Below are 23,471 nucleotides of genomic sequence, written 5' to 3' on the forward strand. Positions count from 1 at the left end.
CCTGGCGTCGCTGGGGGTTTTCGGGCCCGGCAGGGAAGAAGAGGAAAGAGGAGTCCGAGTGCTGATTGGTCCTGCGTCGGTGTCTGACGTTGACGTCTGACGTCAGACGCACGTTGCCGACGCAGGGCCAGGGAATCCCTTTCATTTAAAGGAACCGGCTGAAATTAAGGGGCAGAGCTGGTTCCGGATCGCGAGAGAGGCCAGCGTGGGACTAAGAAGGAAGGGGGAAGTGCTCCGGTGCACTTCTCCGGCGTTTTTATTTTTATTTAAGCCGGGGAGAGATGGCAGAGAGGCTCGCGCTAGAGAGGAGGCACGTGAGGACTGGAACAGAAGACAGCAGCACGAGCTGGGTGCTAGCTCGTGACAGAACAGCGGGAGGCGCGTGGAGAATGAAAAAGGGACGTTTTTAGACTTCAAAGGACATGCAGGTACATAAATTATATTGTTTTAAAGTGCAGGTTGTTTGTATATGTTTAGAAGGTGTTCATTTTAATTTGGAAATGCTGTGTTTATGTACTGAGGGGTTTGGAATGCAGAGCTCGTGCTAGCAGCGTGAGCCAGGGTAAGGGTTCCAAGTTTGACGGTTTGTCAGTTGGGAGGTAAGTGCTGAGCAGGGCAGAGCTGTGTTTAAGAGCTGTGCTCAGCTGAGGGGAAATTTTGTGTAAAAATAGAGAAAAAAGTACTTAAAAAGGGATCTGATGAGTGTGTTTTGAAAGGTGATCAGTAGGTAATGTAAATTGAAAGCCTGCCGCGTATTTAATGGCTTTAGAGAGGAATGAATGGCAGTGCACTAGTACTGGAAATAAACGGATCTTATAAATCTTGATATCTTATCAAGGGGTGTTATGTTAAAAAGGTATTGCCAGTGATAGCTGAGGAACACTTTAGACTTTTAAACCTGGATGGTTGTAAAAAGAGCTGAAAAGTGAAAAGCTATCCTGAAAGACCCTAAATGATTTTAAAGAGAAAGGGGATTTCTGAAATTGAGAATTTGGCCCGTACTTATTTAAAAATTATTATTTAGCACACTCTTTGAATTAATTAAACTTTGGGGAAGGGAAATAGAATAGGGATTATTAATTATATGTTCTTTTTGGGAAGCTAGATAGAAAGTGTGAGCATTAAGCACCTGAAAATTGTGTGAATTAGTTAGGTTTTAGGGTTATTGTTTTTTTTATAGCTTAGAGTAGTAGGTGTCTTCAGTCCCTGATTCCTGTACCCTGGCCAGGGTTCAACTCTACAGTCCATGGTACCCAACGATTGGAATAATAAGAAGATACAAAATCAGCAGAGGAGATGTGTATCAAAGTATCCTTTTGAAACTTTTTTTGGAATAAAGGAAAATAGTGTACTTACCTTGAAGTCTCCGGCGCAGAACCTGAAAAAGAAGAAAAGAAACAAAGAATCAACTCTATATAAGGGACTCATATTAAAATATAATTTTGCATGCATATTTAACTTTTATTAAGAAGTTGAACTGATACTTATCTGATGGGAAGTAACACGGAAGTGGAGCTTTATAGAGAATAGAGAAATCTATAGGAAATAAAGAAATGAAATGTTAAGGTTATTAAGGGGTGTGAAATATATTGTGTTCATTTAAATCCATATTAGAATAAAGTAAATTTTTATTAACCAATTGTGATTTATAAGTTTTTTTGTGCCCTTCTTCTGCGCTGGGTGAAACACTCGGCTCAGGCGATATCCTTTTTGAACCCAGGAGTGGGGGAGGGGTTACACTACAAGAAGGTGTTACCAGTCCTATAGATGCACTTATATACCAAAGTGCCTCTGGTATTTCTCATGTTGACATGATCAGTCACTTGTGTATGAATCCAGAATTAGGCAGGATTTTGATATATGGAGAAAGGGCAGCCCCATCATAGGAATCACTTCCAGACTTCAGAAACTGTAGACTCCTTTCCAACTGCTTACAGTGAAGAAAAAGAAAAACAGACAGAATCAAGAATTCCAGACATATTAATTTGTCTTTTCTCCTCAATAAATTCAGGGTGAATGAGGTAAACTGGGAATGCTGGACCAAGAAAGTGAGACGCATCAATGAAGATCCTGGAGCAATAGATAATATGGAAGGTAGATGAATGTCTTACGTGTAGAAATATAGTCATTTATGGGTCAGTTTTCAAAAAGCCACTGAGTTGGCAAAATTAACTTCTTAATGTAACCTTTTCTTGCCCCGTAACGATCAGAGCAGGGTACTTAATGTAAATGTTAAAGTTTATAGGGATGTCAAGGCCTGGACCAGATCTTGGCTGGGAGGCGAGCTGGCACTGCAATCCACTCACTCATCACTCTCCTTTCTCTCTTAATAAAGCAGTCCAGGCCAGCATATAAGTTCTAAACTATAGTTCTGAGTGGAATTTGGATTCTTCATACAAAACTTGAGACAGTGTTCAATAGTAACTATATGCAGGTGAAAGCTCAATAGTAAAATAGTTTCAACACTTACAATATGTAGCTGGTTTTCAGTATAGGGCTCCTCTGGGACAGAGGCTTCTGATATAATCTTAGTATACCCTTTGAAGTGTAGTAGATCTTACTGAGCCTTCAAGCACAAAGTCCCTTTTATGTGGGGTGTCTTCCCCAGTTGAGACTCTATTGCAGATTCCTTTGTCTTTGGAGATGTTGCTGAGATCCCCCTCAATCCCCTCTGGCACCTCTAAGCAGATCTCTTTATTGCTCCTTACTATCTGCTCCTGTGAAGGCAGTGCTGGTGATCTAGTCCCCATTCCAGTTTTCACCATGGATCAGTACAGCAGCTGGATGGGCTTGACACTGGTTCCACACTCCTTTTCGTCCCTTGAGCACTAGTTCGGCTAGCCAGTCACCAGCTCCCCTCACATAAATGGTGCAGTGGACAGGGAGCAAGATCCAAAGACAAAAACCTCTCCTGGGCTTATTTATATTACTTCAGATTTCCCTCCAAGGAGTGACTCCTCCCACCATTATTTAAGTCAAGCTCCATTGTTCCTAATAGAGCCTCTAAAGATCTCTGCAGTCATAAAGAGGGCACGACCATAGTGCTACACAAATTTTAGCTAATTATTTTTAACCAAATTTTCAGTGGAACTTAACCAGCTAGACATTCGGCCGAAAATTCTCCAAAATCTAGCCATTTGAAATTTTACCAGCTGGACTTAGGGCTTCATTTGTGTAACATAGTAACATAGTAGATGACAGCAGAAAAAGACCTGCACGGTCCATCCAGTCTGCCCAACAAGGTAGATGTTGTTATCTGCTTAAACATAGTTGGTTAGCAATGAAAGTCAAACCAGAAAAAAAAGCAACACTGGGCCTTCAAGATAGAGATAATTGCCATCCTTTATTGTGAAAAAGACCCGACACGGGCCGTGTTTCGGCGCACAAGCGCCTGCCTCAGGGGTCAAGGTTGATCTTCACAAGAAATAAATAAGAGTTGTGGATGAATTTCCAGCTGCCGCTGGACATACATTCTATCGCGCTGGACGCAGGCTAGTATAAAAAACACTCAAAACTTTGTTCCCCAATAGCCAGTGTCCCCTAATTTGCCTACATGCCTGATATCTTTTGTTGTTGTTTTTTAAACTCCTCCTTCAAATGTCATAATCCATAGGATCCAGTTCTGAAGGTGATTGAGCATTCCCAAAATTGTACGAACTACTTGACTGTGTCCTGGGAGAGGTGGGGGTCTTCAAGAGGAGCTTTGAGAGGAGAGGGAATTTTCAAAACCAGTGGTTTAACTAGCTAATTCCCAAAGTTACTAGTTCAACCTTTTAAAAACTGACCCCCTTAATAGTTAACTAGTACATTCAGATTAAAGCATTCTGGAGCAGTGCCACCATTTATCACATATAACAAAAATAATCCCAGCGTTATGCCTAGGTACTTATCAAATAACTACTCTGCTACCAAGAGACCAGGCTGGTGGATACGGGAGTACTATGAAAGAAGGACTGCTCTTTTAAACTATTGTTTGATAAAATACTCCTTAAATGGTTATTAATTTTTTAATTTTTTGGAGGGCTCTCAGAGTATTAACTCACCCTATAACACGAGAATTTGCCCAACATCTGTGCATCTCGTTGGGTGGTTGAGCATCTCAATCATAGAGCCTCTCCGTGGTTTTTTATTCTTTTTTATTTGAATACGTGTTCCCTTCACGAAAACCACAATAGTGCTCAAACACTTCAAAAAATGTATTAAAAGTAACAGTCCAACAGGTATCTCTCGTGCCACTATCCCTCTTGTAAGGTTTTATTGACTAATTCATAGTTCATATATTCAAGATGCACTGAAAAGAATATTTAAATTCACTTAACTTATCGTGAGCTTCTTCCCAATGATTATATTCCACCACAAGCACCTCGCCGAGGTGAAAATCTTCACACCCCGGTTGAGCTATATTGCTATCTTCAAAACATCAAGAGTCCATTTATCACATGACAGAGGATCTCAAGTGTACTGCCCCTGAAAACTTCCCAGCTCATCGGTGAACACTGGCGCTAATCTTTCCATTTTTTTTTTTTTTTAGAATCTGCTGATTATGCCTCACAGCCTAATGCATAGTTTGGTAAGTCCCTCTGGTAAGAGCTCATTCATAATAAACTATTCTGGTTTGGGAACTGGTTGTTTTGCTAAGAGATTGTTGATTCACCTACAATTTAAAAGCCTTTTGTATGTGTATTATTGGGATTAATTCAGTGCATTTTTTCTAGTGAAAAAGGTGCCGGTACTCAAATACCAGACCACCCTTCAGGAGTAGGGTGATCAACGAGGGACCCGCCCCACAATAGCCAGGTCCCCTGCAACCAGTCACAGAATCTATGACAAGGCGGAATTGGTGTGTAGGGCCTGAGCTCTTTCATTAAAACTTGGGGACCATGGGTCAATTTTAGCAGACAATGAAAAAGGTGCCGGTACTCAGTACCCCCTCAAAAAAAGCCCTGGTTTAATTATAATTTTTGTTGTTTTTAATTTTGAATGGGATAGGATTATGTTTGTCTTTTAGGGCTAAATTCAGTAAATGGTGCCCAAATGTGGGTGCTGAAAAAAATGAGCACTAACTCCCAGATTCTATATAGCATGCCTAGTGTTCCACTCCAAAATCCAAGCATATTCTGTAACAACACCCATAACTAAATTGGTTTAACAAGCTAATCAGCATTGATAGCGGCACTTAACAAGCAATAATGAGCACTAATTGGCAATAATTAGAATTTATGTGCACAACTCGCTAAGCGTACTCTGTAACATACTGCACCTAACTTCTAATGTGCACATGCAAAAAGAGGCGTGGTTATGGGTGGGGAAATGGGTGTTTCTTGGCCGTTCTGAAATGTACACACATAGTTATAGAATATGGCCCACTGCATCTAAAATTACATGCCCGGATTTATGCCATGTTTTAATTGGCGTAAATGGCCGCATGTAGTTTTAGGTGCTGAAATATCAACTAAGCGTATTCTATATATGGCGCTGCTTATAGAATGAAACAGAGAGAGGGAGCAAAGCACAGACAAAAAACCAAGCCAAAAAACAAAAAGCACCAAGGGCCTCCAAAAAATGGGGATTGAAGTCTTTAATCATATGTTGAAGAAACAGTACTTGAATGGACCCGACACAGTCCGTGTTTCGGCGCAAAGCGTCTGCCTCAGGAGTCTATAATAACCATAAGAGCAAAAGTTAAAATAAATATACATGTGCATATACACACAATTACATACATATGTGATAGGAACCGTAAAAGCATGGAGGAAAGGAGGAACAGGGGTGATATGATACAGACGTTCAAATATTTGAAAGGTATTAATCTGCAAACGAACCTTTTCCGGAGATGGGAAGGCGGTAGAACGAGAGGGCATGAAATGAGATTGAAGGGGGGCAGACTCAAGAAGAATGTCAGGAGGGTGGTGGATGCTTGGAGAATTCCTTTATTAAATAAAACGGAAAAAACCAATATTCAAGACATTACATCATGCCGTTGTAAAACCAGCCCCACTACACTTTTATACAAAAAATACAAACCCGATAAAACCCGTCCCCCCCAAATCCCCCCCACACCATACATTCAAATCAACTTCAAGCGGACATGCTTCCACCAAACCCCAAAATTATGTACCCCCCCCTCCACCTTTTCCCAGCGTGCCAATTCCTGGACGGCTCGGACAATGTCCCAGGAAACCTGCTCAGCCGACCTGCACTCCTGGCGCATAGACACCCCGCATCGAGCCACCCACAGGCAGTACCTGATAATGACTGATATGAGGAAGGCGGTACCTGGCTCCAGCCGCCCCGTCCCCTGCTGCCTCCCGTACACCCAGTCTGCATAGGTGTAGGACGTGAAGCTGGGGATGGCCAACAAGGCGGCCACTCTTCCACAAACTGCTCTGGAGAATGGACACACCATAAGGAAGTGGTCCATCGTCTCCAGCTGACCAGCACACTCCCCCCTCGGGCAGTTTCGGTCCTGCATGCTTCGGTGCATATTTGCCCTAACATATAATTTACCGTGAAGGGACAGCCAGGCAATGTCCCTGTACTTGTTCGGGAGTCGTCTAGATGAAATAAAGCGCAGGCCCTGCCTCAGCACGGGCCCTGGAGCATCCCTAGGAGTCAGGGGAGATGAGAAATGCTGGGAGCGAACCCGCTCCACCCAGCTCTCCCTCTGCCCCGCCCTTATTTCCTCCCATGTAATGTCCCACAACCGGACCAGCTTTACTAAGGATTTGTAGTAGCCTACCCCCTCCGGGAAACCCTTCCGCAACCTCCCCACCTTCCCCCCTCCCCACCAAGGGCCCCAAAATCCCTCCCACCACTGCACAACACTTTGTGCCCACCCTGGGGCCTCCGGCCCTCCCCCCCGCCCAAGGTTAAACTGGATGAACAGGGAGGAGAATAGCAGGACAGGGTTTACCATCCCCACCCCCCCTTCCTCCCGTGACCGGTAAGTAATATTGCGTTTTACCGGGTTCATCCTGTTGCCCCACAAAAGTTGAAAAAACACGCTGTACAATGAAGTGAAACAGCATTCCGGCAAAAGGCAGATGTAACTCAAGAAGAGAAACATGGGGACTATCTGGGTCTTCAACAACCGGACCCTGTCTGCCATGGACATCCGCCACCCCTTCCAACGATCCACCTTTTCCCTTGCCTCCGATATCTTTTGCTCCCAACTCTCCCGCCCGTAATCCCCCCCCCCAAAATACACTCCCAACACCCGCATTCTTTCAATCCCTGCAGGAAACCCGCCCCCTAGGTTAAATCGCCGTTCCTCTGGACCCACCCACAAGCTAGTACACTTACCCAGGTTTACCCGTGACCCCGATGCCTTGGAATATTCTTCAAGGGTCTCCCGCAGCATCCTCCCCTCCCTCTGGTCTGCCACCCAAACGGTGACATCGTCTGCATAAGCGATGACTCTCAATACGTTCCCTTTGCCAACCTCTACCCCTATGAGCCCTCCCTCCCCCCCCCCTCCCAGCCTCCGCACCAGGGGATCTATGGCAAAAGCGTACAGCAGGGGGCTCAATGGGCACCCCTGCCGTACCCCTGCCGTGACCCCCACCTCCGCCCCCCTCCATCCATTCACCAGGGGAAAAAATCGCGCCCCAGCATACAACAGTTGCAGTTGTGCGATCCACTCCCCCGGGAAGCCATAGTGATCCAGGACCTTCCACAAGAACTCCCACTGCACTCGGTCGAAAGCCTTGTCCTGGTCCAAGGCCACGACCAACCTACCATCTCCCACCCGGCTATGTTCCAAGCCCTCCCTCACCCAGGCTACTGCCTCCAGCACCCCCCTTCCTGGGACCCCACACCTCTGCGGGACTGCTAGCACTTCACCGGAGACCTTCCTCATGCGAGCATGAAGCATGTGGGCGAAGATCTTCCGGTCGCTGTTCAATAGTGCTATTGGTCGCCAGTTCGCCACGTCTTGAGGATCCTTGCCTTTGCTAAGGAGGACCAATGCTGATCCTCCCATAGACTCTGGCAAGGATCCTCCTGTTCGCGCCTCCTCCCAGAGTTCCAGCAAGAGCGGCGCCAGCTGGTCCCTGAACCGTTGGTAAAACTCCGCCGGAAGTCCATCCGGCCCCGGCGCTGTTCTGCGCCGCAAGGCCCCAATGGCCTCCTCCACCTCACCCAGCGTCCACGGCTGCGTTAAGACCTGAAGATGGGGCCCCCAGTTACCCACCCCCGGGGTCCCCTCAATATATCTTCCCATGGCCTCTGTCCCCAACTGTAGGTCCGAGAAAACCCGCCCAAAATGCGTCCCCACCACCCGCAAAATACCTTCCCTGGATTCTTGGAGCACCCCCCCCTCATCCCTAAACCCCACCACCACCCTCCTCTCCCTTCGTTCCTTGCAGCAGTCATACGGGTCCGGACCAAGCAGCTTCCCGAAGTCCCGCTCGTAGACGAGGGAAGAGTAGCGGTTGTACTGTACTCTTTCAACCTCCTGCTGCAGTACCTCAATATCCTCCCTCCTCCCCCCCCGGGAAATTAGATTATCCCGTCGCTTTCTCAGGGCGATCCCCAACCGGGTGGCCTCCCTTCCCTCCCGCCTTGCCTGACGGAGAAAAAACCCTCTGGTGCGGTGTTTCAGTACTTCCCACCAGTCCCTGAGGGAAGGGAAGACACCCTGAATGGACACCTGGTCTGCTAGGAATTCCAGGTACTCCTGGTGCAACACCCCCTCCTTCAACCATTTGAGATTCAATCTCCACAACCCTTTCCCTAGCTTGCACGCCCCCCCTCCCCCCAACTCTATCATCACCATCCTGTGGTCAGAGAAATCTACTTCCACCACCCTAGGTGCCTGCCTACATGCCCCTTCCCGAACTAGAAACCGGTCAATTCTGCTCCTACAGGTGCCCCGTGAAAAGGTGAAACCCTGATTCCCACCACCAAGTGCAATATGTACATCCACCAGCCCTGCTCCTTTCATAATCCCCGCTAGTCGAACCCCATCATAACGTACTTGTGGTGCCCGCCCCCCACTATCCTCTTTCCGTAAGATAGTGTTGAAGTCTCCTCCCCACACCAACTGCCTTGAAGTGTATAGGTAAGGCTTAATTTTGTTGAACAGTGCAGACCTTCCCTGTTTGCTTTGCGGTCCATACACATTAATCACCCGCAAGGCCACCCCCCGCAATATTACGTCCAACACCAAACACCTACCAATACCCAGCTCCACCACCCTCTGAATCTCTACTTTATTGGTTTTAAAGAGGACGCCTATCCCCCCATACCTCTCCCCGGCCAGACCCCAAATAGAGGGTCCCCATCTCCAGGCCCTCTTTGCCCGCCGGATGTCCTCTAGCGTCTGCAACCGGGTCTCCTGGAGGAGGAAACAGTCCGCCTCCACAGCAGAGAGGCCATCAAATGCCAAGCTTCTTGCCCTCTGGGAGGCGACACTAGCCACATTAAGTGTGGCGAACACCAATAGCAGTCCCGCCATCAGTCCTCGCTACCACACCCCCCGCCTTCCTGGCTGCCTTCCCTTCTCTCCACACCATCATCCGTGGTCCCTTCCCCTCCACCCTCTTCTTCCTCCTCCGCCCAATCCCGGACCCCTAGCTTAAACATCCCTTCCCCCACCCTTGCTTTCTTCCTCCCTATCTTCTTTTTGTCTTCACCCACCTCCCTCCCTCCCTGGGGATCATCAAGCGACCTGCCCCCCTCCTCTCCTCCCTCTTCCACCCCTACTACCTCCTCTTCTTCCACCCTTCCCATCAATCCCGCCTCCGACCCTTCCTCCCTCCCCTCACGGGCCTGCATTACTACATCCTTTCTTACCTTCCTTTCCTCTCCCGCCCTCCCTGCATCAGCCGTCACCTCCCCCGATCCACCCACCTCCCCCCCTACCCTTCCCCCCTCTTTGTCCCTCAAAACCCTCCCCTCCCGTTTCTCTTTCCTCTTACCCGCTGTTCCCTTCACTCCTTCTCCCCTACCTCCCAACCCGTCCTGCCGGCTACCCCCATCCTCTACCTCCTCACCAGCCAGTTCCTCAACCCCTCCCTCCTCTTCCAAACCCCTGAATCTATTCCCTACTTCTATCCCCATTCCCACCCCCCTTCCCACCCTTCCTCTCCGCTGTTTCTTGGACACCCGCGTCCAGCCCTCATCCTCCCCTTCCTGCCGCTTCCGACCCTCCCCCAAGCCCCCCCCCTCTACCTGTCCCTGTCCTTCCCTGGACCCTTTCCCTCCCGCCCCGGGAACCTGATCATGGTCTGCTTCCCCTCCCCCCTCCCCCTGACCTGAACCATCCCTATCTATCTCCTCCTCACCCCCATTATGGGAGGCCCAAGGGCAGGCTCGAAATGCATGCCCCAGACCCCCACACAAGTTGCACCGAATAGACATACAGGACTCCGTGGGATGCTCCTTAGACCCGCACTTTCCACACTGCACAACCGGGCATGACATACTAAAATGTCTAAACGACCCGCACTTGTGACACTGCCGTGGCTGCCCCTTATAAAAGCAGAGAATCCGATCCCTGCCGATGAACGCCGAGGAGGGAATGTGCTGGGTGACATGCCCTGCCTGCCTCAGCCTAACCTGCGCACCCCAACCTCCAGCCCACACCCTACTGGGGTCCGGGAGTTTGGACAAGGGGGTACGCAATTCTGCGTACCGTTGTAGCCAGAAGGCCAGGTCCGCCCCTGATAGAGACTCATTTCGAACAAGAAGGTTTACTTGCACCAGGTCGGGTCTGCTGATCGGTACGGCCCGGTAGTTCTTCCAGTCCCCTCTCCCCCGTACCCCTTCGTATCTCTCCCAGAAGACCTCCATGCCTCGCTGGGTTAGAAAGCTGACATCGTATTCTGGTATATTCACCGGATGAATACAGGCATAGAGGTCCTCTGGGAGGAATCCTAGACCAAGGACCAATCTCAGGACCGCATCCCTGCTTGGCATCCCCCCCTCCCCCACCCATCTCAATTGTACCACATTCCTCCTTTTGGGAACCTGGCCTCCCCCCCACCCCCCTCCCCATCCTTCCCCGCTGCCCCCTACCCCCCTAGTTCCCCTGCGGCCACCTCCTCCACCCACCACCGCCGCAAAGGACGGACCCCCACCCCACCGTCCCCCCCCTTCTGCAGCGCGGGGACCCCCCCGCTCCTGATGCACCATATCCTCCTTCTCTTGCCTTCCCCGTTTCTCAGCCTCCCTCCCCTCCCTCCCTATCCCTCCCCCCAACATGCCTTGTACCCCTTCAACCAGCAAACCTTGGTCCCCTGCACCCCTCACCCCCCGAGCACTCGTATCCCCTGTAGTCACAGTGTCCATCAGTTCAATGCCTCCTGCAACAGAAACCCTGCCTGTCTCCCTATCGATTTGGTCCATAGGAACTTTGAGAGCAGGTTCCCCTATATAACTGGTCCCCTCCCAGTGCCCCTGCCCCCCTCCCGTCGAATCAACCCCTCCCCCCAGAGCCAACCACCCCGCTGCCTGGCCGGAATCAGAATCCCTAGTACCACCAGTTAAGTTTACTTCTGGTGCGCATGGCAAGGCAAGCACCCCTCCCTCCCGCCCAAAACCTGCTCTCTGGACCGGGTCCCTTTTTCCTCCAACGTTCTGCTCCTTCGGATCCTCCAGCCCCGCTGTTTCGCCAAGCGGATGAGGCTTCCCACACTCCAGAAGTGCCTGCCCTCTCACACATGGGGAATCTTCTGGCGCTGCAGCTATTTCCCCTGCCAGCCTTTGTAGCTGTTCTGCAGTCTTTCCTGCTCCCACAGCCCGATTGGCTGGAGCCTCTGCTGCCAGGCTGGTTTGTTGCAAACACTCCTGATCCTCCAGTGCTTTCTTTATCGAGAACCCCTCCTTTTCACCTGCTGTTTGTCCAGCTGCAGCACTCTCTGTCACCAGGTTTTCCTCTGCTAAAACCTCACCATTCTCAGTCTTTGGCAGTGCTGCAGCCTGCCTGGCCCTGACCTCCAGCCCCTCAGTGCTGCGTGGGCGGGGCCTCCCCAGCTGCAATGGAGTCAGTGTTTGTTTGCTGCTCTCAACTCCTGCTGCAGGCAATGGGCACAAAACCTGTGGCTGCAACTGCCTCTGCTGACCTCTTGCTTCTTGCTCAAGTAAGTTTTTCAGTTCTGCTTCCACTGGTGTAGAAAAGAGTCTCTTTCCTGAACTTCCAGCCCCTGTTTCTACAAGATGAAAAGTCTGGGTTTTAAAACTTTTTTCCTGTTCAGTTTTTCCAACCTCAGGTTCCCTTAACGAGGATGCCTCTCCAGCCCCACCTCCAGTCCTGCTTGCTTCAGAAGCTGCCAGAGACTGACTAGCAAGGTACTGCATATACTGTAATGTCTTTTGGGTACTGGGCCCAGGAAGCTCCTTTGGCCCCTGGGTGTTCTGGGGTCCAAGGTCTGAGCTCCTACTCTCCTTCTCTGTTTGCTGTTGTGACTTTTTGAAGGTTGTCAGGGCTTTTCCCCCCAAGGCCATTCTTTCTCTGTTGATGTAAACTTCTCTCAGAGGGTTCCCAGGGCCCTTTTTCAATGCCCCCAGCAAATGTTCTTTCTTTTGAAGAAGCTTGAGTAAACGGGTTACCTCCTTTGTATAAGTCTTGCGGTGCTCCACTGGGGCTAGTTTGCACAGGGCTTTTGCCATTTTAACCCGTTTCCCCAACTCTACCACCTCTTTTTCTGTGCTTTTTATTTTTCTCACCATTTGAATCAGGCCACTGGTCGGGTCCTCTGGATCCTGACTATAGTCTGTGAAATCTTCCTCCTCTGAGGAGTCACTGTCCTCCTCCTCTGACACCGGTAGGGCCTCCCGGCAGATCTCCATTACCTCTGCTCTCTCCTCTCTCTCCTCCGATCTGCTGTTCTCTGGGGCCTCCCCCAGCTCTCTCCCCCCCTCACCTGCTAGATGGCGTGCCACTGTGAGGGGGGTACCGGTCTGGGTTCCTCCCATGGAAGCCTGCACTCTTCGATCCACAGGGCTCCTTTCCCTCCTCTCTGGAGTCCTGCCAGAGAGGGAACTACTTCTCCTGGCCTTCTGGTCCCTGGCCCCAGGAGACCCCCTGGCCTGGGGCTTTCCTGAGGACTGCTCCCCAGGGACCTTCCTCATTTCTGGGGAAGGAGCTAGGCCTCACTCCCTTCCCCCTGGAAGCCTGCAGAGCCTCTGGCAGCACTTCCTCCTCCTTCCAAGTCTCAACAGCAACTAACTTGGAATGCCCTCCCGCGGGAGGTGGTGGAGATGAAAACGGTAACGGAATTCAAACATGCGTGGGATAAACATAAAGGAATCCTGTGCAGAAGGAAGGAATCCTCAGGAGCTTAGCCTAGAATGGGTGGCAGAGCTGGTGGTTGGGAGGCGGGGCTAGTGCTGGGCAGACTTATACGGTCTGTGCCAGAGCCGGTGGTGGGAGGCAGGGATAGTGCTGGGCAGACTTATCCGGTCTGTGCCAGAGCTGGTGGTTGGGAGGCGGGGATAGTGCTGGGCAGACTTATACGGTCTGTGCCAGAGCTGGTGGTTGGGAGGCGGGGTTGGTGGTTGGGAGGCGGGGATAGGGCTGGCCAGACTTATACGGTCTGTGCACTGAAGAGGACAGTACAAATAAAAAAAGTAGCACATATGAATTTATCTTCTTGGGCAGACTGGATGGACCGTGCAGGTCTTTTTCTGCCGTCATCTACTATGTTACTATGTTACTATGAGTAGGAGAACTGGTTGAAAGATAGGAAGCAGAGAGTAGGATTGCATGGCCAGTATTCTCAGTGGAGGAGGGTAGTTAGTGGGGTCCCGCAGGGGTCTGTGCTGGGTCCGTTGCTTTTTAATGTATTTATAAATGACCTAGAGATGGGAATAACTAGTGAGGTAATTAAATTCGCCGATGACACAAAATTATTCAGGGTCGTCAAGTCGCAGGAGGAATGTGAACGATTACAGGAGGACCTTGCGAGACTGGGAGAATGGGCGTGCAAGTGGCAGATGAAGTTCAATGTTGACAAGTGCAAAGTGATGCATGTGGGTAAGAGGAACCCGAATTATAGCTACGTCTTGCAAGGTTCCGCGTTAGGAGTTACGGATCAAGAAAGGGATCTGGGTGTCGTCGTCGATGATACGCTGAAACCTTCTGCTCAGTGTGCTGCTGCGGCTAGGAAAGCGAATAGAATGTTGGGTGTTATTAGGAAGGGTATGGAGTCCAGGTGTGCGGATGTTATAATGCCGTTGTATCGCTCCATGGTGCGACCGCACCTGGAGTATTGTGTTCAGTACTGGTCTCCGTATAGTAGAATTGGAAAAGGTACAGCGAAGGGCGACGAAAATGATAGTGGGAATGGGACGACTTTCCTACGAAGAGAGGCTGAGAAGGCTAGGGCTTTTCAGCTTGGAGAAGAGACGGCTGAGGGGAGATATGATAGAAGTGTATAAAATAATGAGTGGAATGGATCGGGTGGATGTGAAGCGACTGTTCACGCTATCCAAAAATACTAGGACTAGAGGGCATGAGTTGAAGCTACAGTGTGGTAAATTTAAAACGAATCGGAGAAAATTTTTCTTCACCCAACGTGTAATTAGACTCTGGAATTCGTTGCCGGAGAACGTGGTACGGGCGGTTAGCTTGACGGAGTTTAAAAAGGGGTTAGATAGATTCCTAAAGGACAAGTCCATAGACCGCTATTAAATGGACTTGGAAAAATTCCGCATTTTTAGGTATAACTTGTCTGGAATGTTTTTACGTTTGGGGAGCGTGCCAGGTGCCCTTGACCTGGATTGGCCACTGTCGGTGACAGGATGCTGGGCTAGATGGACCTTTGGTCTTTCCCAGTATGGCACTACTTATGTACTTATGTACTTATGTACTAATCACATTATAAATGAACGTAATGATATACCCATGTATACATTCATATATAAAAAATTAAATATACGTATAAATGACATATATCACCCATAAACATTTTGAATGTCATTTATATGTATATTTAATTTTTTATACAGTGGTGGAAATAAGTATTTGATCCCTTGCTGATTTTGTAAGTTTGCCCACTGACAAAGACATGAGCAGCCCATAATTGAAGGGTAGGTTATTGGTAACAGTGAGAGATAGCACATCACAAATTAAATCCGGAAAATCACATTGTGGAAAGTATATGAATTTATTTGCATTCTGCAGAGGGAAATAAGTATTTGATCCCCCACCAACCAGTAAGAGATCTGGCCCCTACAGACCAGGTAGATGCTCCAAATCAACTCGTTACCTGCATGACAGACAGCTGTCGGCAATGGTCACCTGTATGAAAGACACCTGTCCACAGACTCAGTGAATCAGTCAGACTCTAACCTCTACAAAATGGCCAAGAGCAAGGAGCTGTCTAAGGATGTCAGGGACAAGATCATACACCTGCACAAGGCTGGAATGGGCTACAAAACCATCAGTAAGACGCTGGGCGAGAAGGAGACAACTGTTGGTGCCATAGTAAGAAAATGGAAGAAGTACAAAATGACTGTCAATCGACAAAGATCTGGGGCTCCACGCAAAATCTCACCTCGTGGGGTATCCTTGATCATGAGGAAGGTTAGAAATCAGCCTACAACTACAAGGGGGGAACTTGTCAATGATCTCAGGGCAGCTGGGACCACTGTCACCACGAAAACCATTGGTAACACATTACGACATAACGGATTGCAATCCTGCAGTGCCCGCAAGGTCCCCCTGCTCCGGAAGGCACATGTGACGGCCCGTCTGAAGTTTGCCAGTGAACACCTGGATGATGCCGAGAGTGATTGGGAGAAGGTGCTGTGGTCAGATGAGACAAAAATTGAGCTCTTTGGCATGAACTCAACTCGCCGTGTTTGGAGGAAGAGAAATGCTGCCTATGACCCAAAGAACACCGTCCCCACTGTCAAGCATGGAGGTGGAAATGTTATGTTTTGGGGGTGTTTCTCTGCTAAGGGCACAGGACTACTTCACCGCATCAATGGGAGAATGGATGGGGCCATGTACCGTACAATTCTGAGTGACAACCTCCTTCCCTCCGCCAGGGCCTTAAAAATGGGTCGTGGCTGGGTCTTCCAGCACGACAATGAGCCAAAACATACAGCCAAGGCAACAAAGGAGTGGCTCAGGAAGAAGCACATTAGGGTCATGGAGTGGCCTAGCCAGTCACCAGACCTTAATCCCATTGAAAACTTATGGAGGGAGCTGAAGCTGCGAGTTGCCAAGCGACAGCCCAGAACTCTTAATGATTTAGAGATGATCTGCAAAGAGGAGTGGACCAAAATTCCTCCTGACATGTGTGCAAACCTCATCATCAACTACAGAAGACGTCTGACCGCTGTGCTTGCCAACAAGGGTTTTGCCACCAAGTATTAGGTCTTGTTTGCCAGAGGGATTAAATACTTATTTCCCTCTGCAGAATGCAAATAAATTCATATACTTTCCACAATGTGATTTTCCGGATTTAATTTGTGATGTGCTATCTCTCACTGTTACCAATAACCTACCCTTCAATTATGGGCTGCTCATGTCTTTGTCAGTGGGCAAACTTACAAAATCAGCAAGGGATCAAATACTTATTTCCACCACTGTATATGAATGTATACATGGGTATATCATTACGTTCATTTATAATGTGATTGTACTCCGATGCTTTTACGGTTCCTATCACATATGTATGTAATTGTGTGTATATGTACATGTATATTTATTTTAACTTTTGCTGCTTATAGAATATCATGAACCAGAAATGTTTTCCGCATGGATTTTTTTGGTGCCATATAAAGAATCCCCCCAAATACTATTCTATAAATGGCGCTCCAAGTTGAGTGGCCTAGTGGTTAGAGCACCAGTCTTGCAATCCCAAGGTGGCCAGTTCAAATCCCACTGCTGCTGCTTGTGACCTTGGGCAAGTCACTTAACCTTCCATTGCCTCAGGTACAAACTTAGATTGTGAGCCCTCCTGGGACAGAGAAATATTCAGGGTACCTGAATGTAACTCACCTTGAGCTACTACTGAAAAAGGTGTGAGCAAAATCTAAATAAATAAAGTTGGGTGCTGTTTATAGAATAGTGCTTAGCGCTAGGATCCGCTTCTAATTTTGGGTATGAAGATTTAGACCAAATGAAACCTGGTGTAAATCCTCTCGCCTAAATTAGGCGCGGATCTGCCGTATTCTATAACACTGCATGCAAATTCTAGGAATGCCCCTGACCCACCCATGCCCCTCCCATGACCAGGCCTTCTTTTCAGATCGATGCTTAAAAATTTACACATGCACATTTATACAATACCAACTGGGAAAACACGCATGCAAATTCAAATTATTGCCAAGCAACACCAATAATTGATTGTTGTTAGAACCCAATTACTGGTGCCAGTTGGCTTGTTATTCAATTAAATTGCACTCACAAATTTGAGCACCATAAATAGAATTTACTAGTTAATGTGTTGTACTCCACCTTGAATTGATAAGGTTAAGCAGATTATAAGACCTCAAATTAAATCGAATTAACTTTGGTCCATGCTGAACACAGCGTATTGAATATTTTTAAAGGCAACTTTGAAAAGCATTTCCATGGGTAAAACGGCATTTCATTCATGGAAATGGGCTCCTTGAAAACTGCTCGCCTTGTGTATGGGTAAAAGTTGGCATGTAGTTTCACAAAGCATGTATTTTTCCTCGCATTCAATGGAGGCGTGCCTGATGTGTGATTAGGGCGGGGATTCTAACAATGCACACATTTGAGTAAGCACACATTACTTTAGTCAGCAAAGTCCCCATGGAAAACGAAGGTGCAACTATATGTGAGTACTTTTTCCTTTGACAGTATTTTCCAAGGACTTTGCAACTCTACTAGCCATATGAAATTGCCAGTTGATTGTTAACTCATGCCAGTGGCGTAGCCACAGGTGGGCCTGCCCAACAGTACACACGTTTAGCGGTAGCTGGTGGGGATCCCAGGCTCGGCCAGCTCGAGATTTCCCCCTGATGGTAATGAAAACGCTACTCTCCACAATAACGGCACCTGCGCATGCTCAGTTTTCAGTGCATGCCTGCTGAAGACTGCCAAGATGGAAAGAAGCGTTTTCTCACCAGCTGAGATATTTTTTGGGGTGGTGGTTGCGGGGGGGGGGGGGGGCACTTGGTGCCCACCCACTTCTTGCCTAGGCCCACCCAAAATCTGATGTCTGGCTATGCCCCTGACTCATGCACCTCTCTATACCAGAAAGCTGTGGCTCCTCCTTTACTAACTCAAGACTTTCAGCAGTGCCGTAATTCACACACCTTGGTAATACCCTTCCCTGTATAGGCCATTTAGTGGGCGTCCTGTTTGTGGGAGTTTTAAAGTGTATTTATGTTACATGAGTGAGTGACCTAATGTACTTGTTTACCTAGGGCCCACCAAAGGTTAATCCTGCCTTGCCCTGCAGGTATTTTTAAAGTGATTAGTGTCTATTTCCCCTGAGTTATTTTGTCTTCCTTCTTATGCAGTGGATGAAAGAGGGGGGTTGAAGTCAGCTTTTAGCAGTTGAAGTCCATCAGGTGACTTTCCCAGAGTTTGCATTTTATTGTGAATGTACTGTTGTTGATCACACAGATTAGTTTTGACTGGATGTGTGGTTGACATGCTTTTTTGAAATAAACCATTTACATCTCTGATATCTAATCAGAAACAAGTCTTTGAAATGAAGGACATGGGTGGAAAAGGAAGCTAAGCTAAGTCAATGCTTCTGCCTTTCAGTCTTTGAGCTTCCAGGTCCTTCCTAAATGTCCTTTCTCATCCACATTCTTCTTTCCTTCCTATAAACAACATGTGCCAGGATTTTTGTTCAGCTGGCCCCTGGATGCTTGTTCATCATTGCTGTCATCATAGTGTTTTCCTGTTTACTCAAAGAGCAATGCCAGTCTGTCCATTTCACACCAAGTATAATTCAAGGAGGTAATTATATATGGAAGGGTAACTTCTTGGTGTAGGCAAACAAGCACTATTGGTCACCCACTGTAAAATAAATATATTTTAAAACTCCTACAAACTGGAGTCCCCCCCTCCCAAAAAAAAGTTATGACTGCAGAAGAAAACTTAGAGGGAATAAATGTACTGTAGTTGTCCCCACCAGTAAATGTTGGGAGTTGCTCCTTCAAATAAATAAGGTGACTAGTAAGGTGTGGTAACAGCTGTTCTTTCACCACACCTTACTGGTTCCTCCCCACCAAGATTTCCACCCACTCCCCCGGGAACAGAGAGACCCCTGATACGATCTAATCCCCCACAACACACCCCCAACAGACAGCTCTCCCAGTTTGACAGATTTCCCCCATCAGACACACCCTCCCCCAATACCAACCCCCTACCCCTGGATCAGACACCCCCCTGAGACTACAAAACAGCCCCCCAAAATATAGCACATCCCAGATCAGAGCCCTCCTGAGATTACAAAACTGGCCCTGATCTGATCCTCCTCCCAGGATCCTCCTTCTCCCTTGGAGAGCCCTCTATGGTCCTTTCTAGAAACCTCCCATTATGGCAAGCCTCCCATTAGTTAGTAACCCTTCCCGCACCCCCAGACCTACCCGGAGTGGATCCTGGTGGTCTAAAGGTGGGGATTGGGAGTGGTCCCCTTCCACTCCTGCTCCATCCATCCCCAGCCTTTAGAATGGCACCCATGAACCCTTGCTGTAATCTTGCAAGACTACAGCAAGAGGTTACCCTTCCAAATAAAATTATCTCTTTGAACTACACTTAGAACTTCTCCCAGAAGTCTCTGTTTATTATTCATATTGTTGTTGCCGTGCAACAGTTTCCACGCTCCAATTTTAAATTCTTATAATTGCTCACACTGCCCTCCTTATCTGGCATTCTTGTTGCTCCCCTACAAACCATCCCAATATCTTTGTTCCTCCACTGAGTTGCTATTAGTGCTTCCTTCCCCAGTGCAGGCATGTCTGGACTCAGCATGAACATCTGCATTTTATTTCCTAGCCCTATTACCATGGAATTCCTCACCTTGGGATTTGGATGTGGAAGAATCCTGTTTCGAATTCAAGGCCTTGTTAAAAACCCATTTGTTTAACCTTGCTTTCTCCACCCACAGATTAAATGTGACCCAGTTTGGCAGTGCCCACTGAAGCCTTCCCCCCCCCCCCCCACACACACACCTAATTTAATCAGATGGTTCTATTAGATATGTGAGAAGGTTTCATACAGAAATTCCTTTATTAACTATTTATAAAGGATATCAACAGAATTGGTCTACGGCACTCACCAGGATCTGAAAGCACCTTGTGTTTTTGTGAAAAAAAGCACCATGCAGGCCTCTGTATTGCAACAAGGAAGTAAAGGGTCACTGCCTGGACTCCTCCCATTGCATGACCACAGCTCCTACTATTAGCTACTTTGAAAGAGCAAGGGCCAGAAGGGAAAAGAGAGTGTTGGCAGGACCACCGAGGGAGGGGGGCAGGGGGGGGTCAAAATTCCCCGGGCCAGGGCCTCCAAGGGGAGCCCAGCACCGGGTTCTCTCTCTCTCTCTCTGTCATGCTCCTGACGGGACCCGAGTGATCGCATCCCGACAGGAGCTGGAGAGAGAAAACTCTGGTGCCGGGCCCCCGTTGGAGGCTGGGGAGGACCCGGAGCTTCCTCCAGCGCTGATCTTCTGCCCATTGCTTGCTCAGTGACTGCTTTTCCTCTCAGGCATGCATGCTCAGTTTTGAAACCGAGCATGCCCTGAGAGGAAAAGCAGACACAGGGGCAGGCACTCAGCACTGGAGGAAAACGTCTTCTGCTGGTGGAGCCTTGGGATCCCCACCAGCCAAGGTATTTCAATCTTGTTGCGGCAGCGATCAGGGGGGCTGCAGCGATCAGGGGCAGCAGCAGAAGCGACGGGGGTGGCAGCAGCAGCAATCAGGGGCGACAGTGGCAGCAATAGTGGGGGGGCATCAGACAACAATTGTGGGGGCGGGGGTAGCAGCGGCCCTGCCCCGGGCCCAGCGGCAGCAGCCATGCCCCAGGCCCGGTTCAGTCTCTCGGCAGCCCTGAGTGTTTGAGAAGAGTGTGCAAGTTGGAGAGAAGAGAGTCAGCTTCAGGAACTCACACAGGACCCGACTAATCACTAGAAATAATATGGATTTCACCAACCTGAAAGAAAACATCCAGCCACTGGATGCTTTAACTATTATGCCTCTCACAGACAGTGAAAGAAAGGAAAAACTGTCATAAACTTCTTTGTAGAAGAGAGGGGTGTATTACTCTTGAAAGGGGAAAAAAGGTAATCTCTCCTTCTAAATGTAATCATAGAGGGGACATATTACATGGAGGGGCATAATCGAAAGGGACGTCCAGGTTTCGATTTGGACGTCCTCACAGAATCTCCCCAGCCTTTAGAATGGTGAATAGAATGTTGGGTATTATTAGGAAAGGTATGGAGAGCAGATGTGAGGATGTTATAATGCCGTTGTTTCGCTCCATGGTGCAACCGCACCTTGAGTATTGTGTTCAATTCTGGTTGCCGCATTTCAAGAAAGATATAGTAGAACTGGAAAAGGTGCAGCAAAGGGCGACAAAAATGATAGTGGGGATGGGACGACTTCCCTACAAAGAAAGACTAAGGAGGCTAGGGCTTTTCAGCTTGGAGAAGAGACGGCTGAGGGGAGACATGATAGCGGTATATAAAATAATGAGTGGAGTGGAACAGGTGGATGTGAAGCCTCTGTTCACGCTTTCCAAAAATACTAGGACTAGGGGGCATGCGATTAAACTACAGTGTAGTACATTTAAAACAAATAGGAGAAAAAATTTCTTCACCCAACGCATAATTAAACTCTGGAATTCGTTGCAAGAGAACATAGTGAAGGCGGTTAGCTTGGCAGAGTTTAAAAAGGGGTTAGACGGTTTCCTAAAGGACAAGTCCATAAACTACTACTAAATGGACTTGGGAAAAATCCACAATTCCAGGAATAACATGTATAAAATGTTTGTACGTTTGGGAAGCTCGCCAGGTGCCCTTGGCCTGGATTGGCCGCTGTCTTGGACAGGATGCTGGGCTCGATGGACCTTTGGTCTTTTCCCAGTATAGCATTACTTATGTACTTATGTACTTATCCAGGGGCGGGGAAACCCATATTTTTGAAACAAGATGGACATCCATCTTTTGTTTCGATAATATGGTCAGGGACGTCCAAATCCTTAAATTTGGTCGTCCCTAGACTTGGTCGTTTCTGATTTTTGGCGATAATTGAAACCAAGGACGTCCATCTCAGGAGGAGCCAGCATTTGTAGTGCACTGATCCCTCTGACATGCCAGAACACCAACCGGGCACCCTAGGGGGCACTGCAGTGGACTTCATAAATTGCTCCCAGGTACATAGCTCCCTTACCGTGTGTGCTGAGCCCCCCAACCCCCCCGCAAACCCACTATCCACAACTGTACACCACTACCATAGCCTTTACAGGTAATGGGGGGCACCTAGATGTGGGTACAGTGGGTTTGTGTTGGGTTTTGGAGAGCTCGCTGTTTCCTCCACAAACGTAGCAGGTGTGGGGGGGGGGGGGATGGGCCTCGGTCTGCCTGCCTGAAGTGCGCTGCACCCACTAAAACTGCTCCAGGAACCTGCATACTGCTGTCATGGACTTGAGTATGACATCCGAGGCTGGCAATCAATATTTTTAAAGATGTTTTTTGAGGGTGGGAGGGTGTTAGAGACCACTGGGGGAGTAAGAGGAGGTCATCCCTGATTCTCTCCGGTGGTCATCTGGTCATTTCAGGCACCTTTTCGAGGCTTGGTCGTAAGAAAAACACGACCAGGTAAAGTCGTCCAAGTGTTCGTCAGGGACGTCCTTGTTTCTTTTGATTATGGGTCGAGGACATCCTAGTGTTAGGCACGCCCAAGTCCCGCCTTCATTACACCTCTATCACGCCCCCTTGAACTTTGGCCGTCCCTGCGACGGAAAGCAGTTGGGGACGTCCAAAATTGGCTTTTGATTATACCGATTTGAACGACCCTGTGAGAAGGACGTCCATCTTTCGATTTGTGTCAAAAGATGGGCGTCCTTCTCTTTCAAAAATAAGCCCGATAGTAACATAGTAGATGACGGCAAATAATGACCTGTACGGTCCATCAGTCTGCCCAACAAGATAAACTCATAGCATAAGGTATGATGCAATACTACATATGCACACTTGATCTTGATTTGTCCTTGCCATTTTCAGGATATGCACTGTAGAAGTCTGCCCAGCACTGGCCTTGCTCTCCAACTACTGAAGTTGTCGTCGAAGTCCCATTCCAGCCCATCCAAATCTGTGCAACTATGATCAGGGCACAGACTGTAGATGTCCATCCAGCACTGGCTTTGCTTCTCAATTACTGGTGTTGCCATCTAATCACCACTAAGCTTGTTTGGTTTCATACCTTCTATACAGGATTCCTTTGTGTTTATCCCACACATTTTTGAATTCTGTTACTGTTTTCATCTCCACCATCTCCCACAGGAGGGCATTCCAGGTATCTACCACTGTGAAAAG

At 48.3% G+C, this 23,471-nt stretch overlaps 1 protein-coding gene across 1 annotated transcript in view; it reads right to left on the reverse strand.

The window, feature by feature from the left end:
* Positions 1 to 509: 509 nt before the first annotated feature.
* Positions 510 to 23,471, reverse strand: part of LOC115482385 (transient receptor potential cation channel subfamily V member 1-like) — a 91,888-nt gene continuing 68,926 nt past the window's right edge. The window contains exons 16-17 of the mRNA XM_030222133.1: positions 1,357 to 1,378; positions 510 to 644 (exon numbers count right to left, since the gene is read on the reverse strand). Coding sequence (XP_030077993.1) covers positions 510 to 644; positions 1,357 to 1,378 — 157 coding nt within the window. The remainder of the gene's footprint in view (positions 645 to 1,356; positions 1,379 to 23,471) is intronic.

The sequence above is a fragment of the Microcaecilia unicolor genome, chromosome 13 (assembly GCF_901765095.1).
Source record: "Microcaecilia unicolor chromosome 13, aMicUni1.1, whole genome shotgun sequence".
NCBI lineage: Eukaryota > Metazoa > Chordata > Amphibia > Gymnophiona > Siphonopidae > Microcaecilia > Microcaecilia unicolor.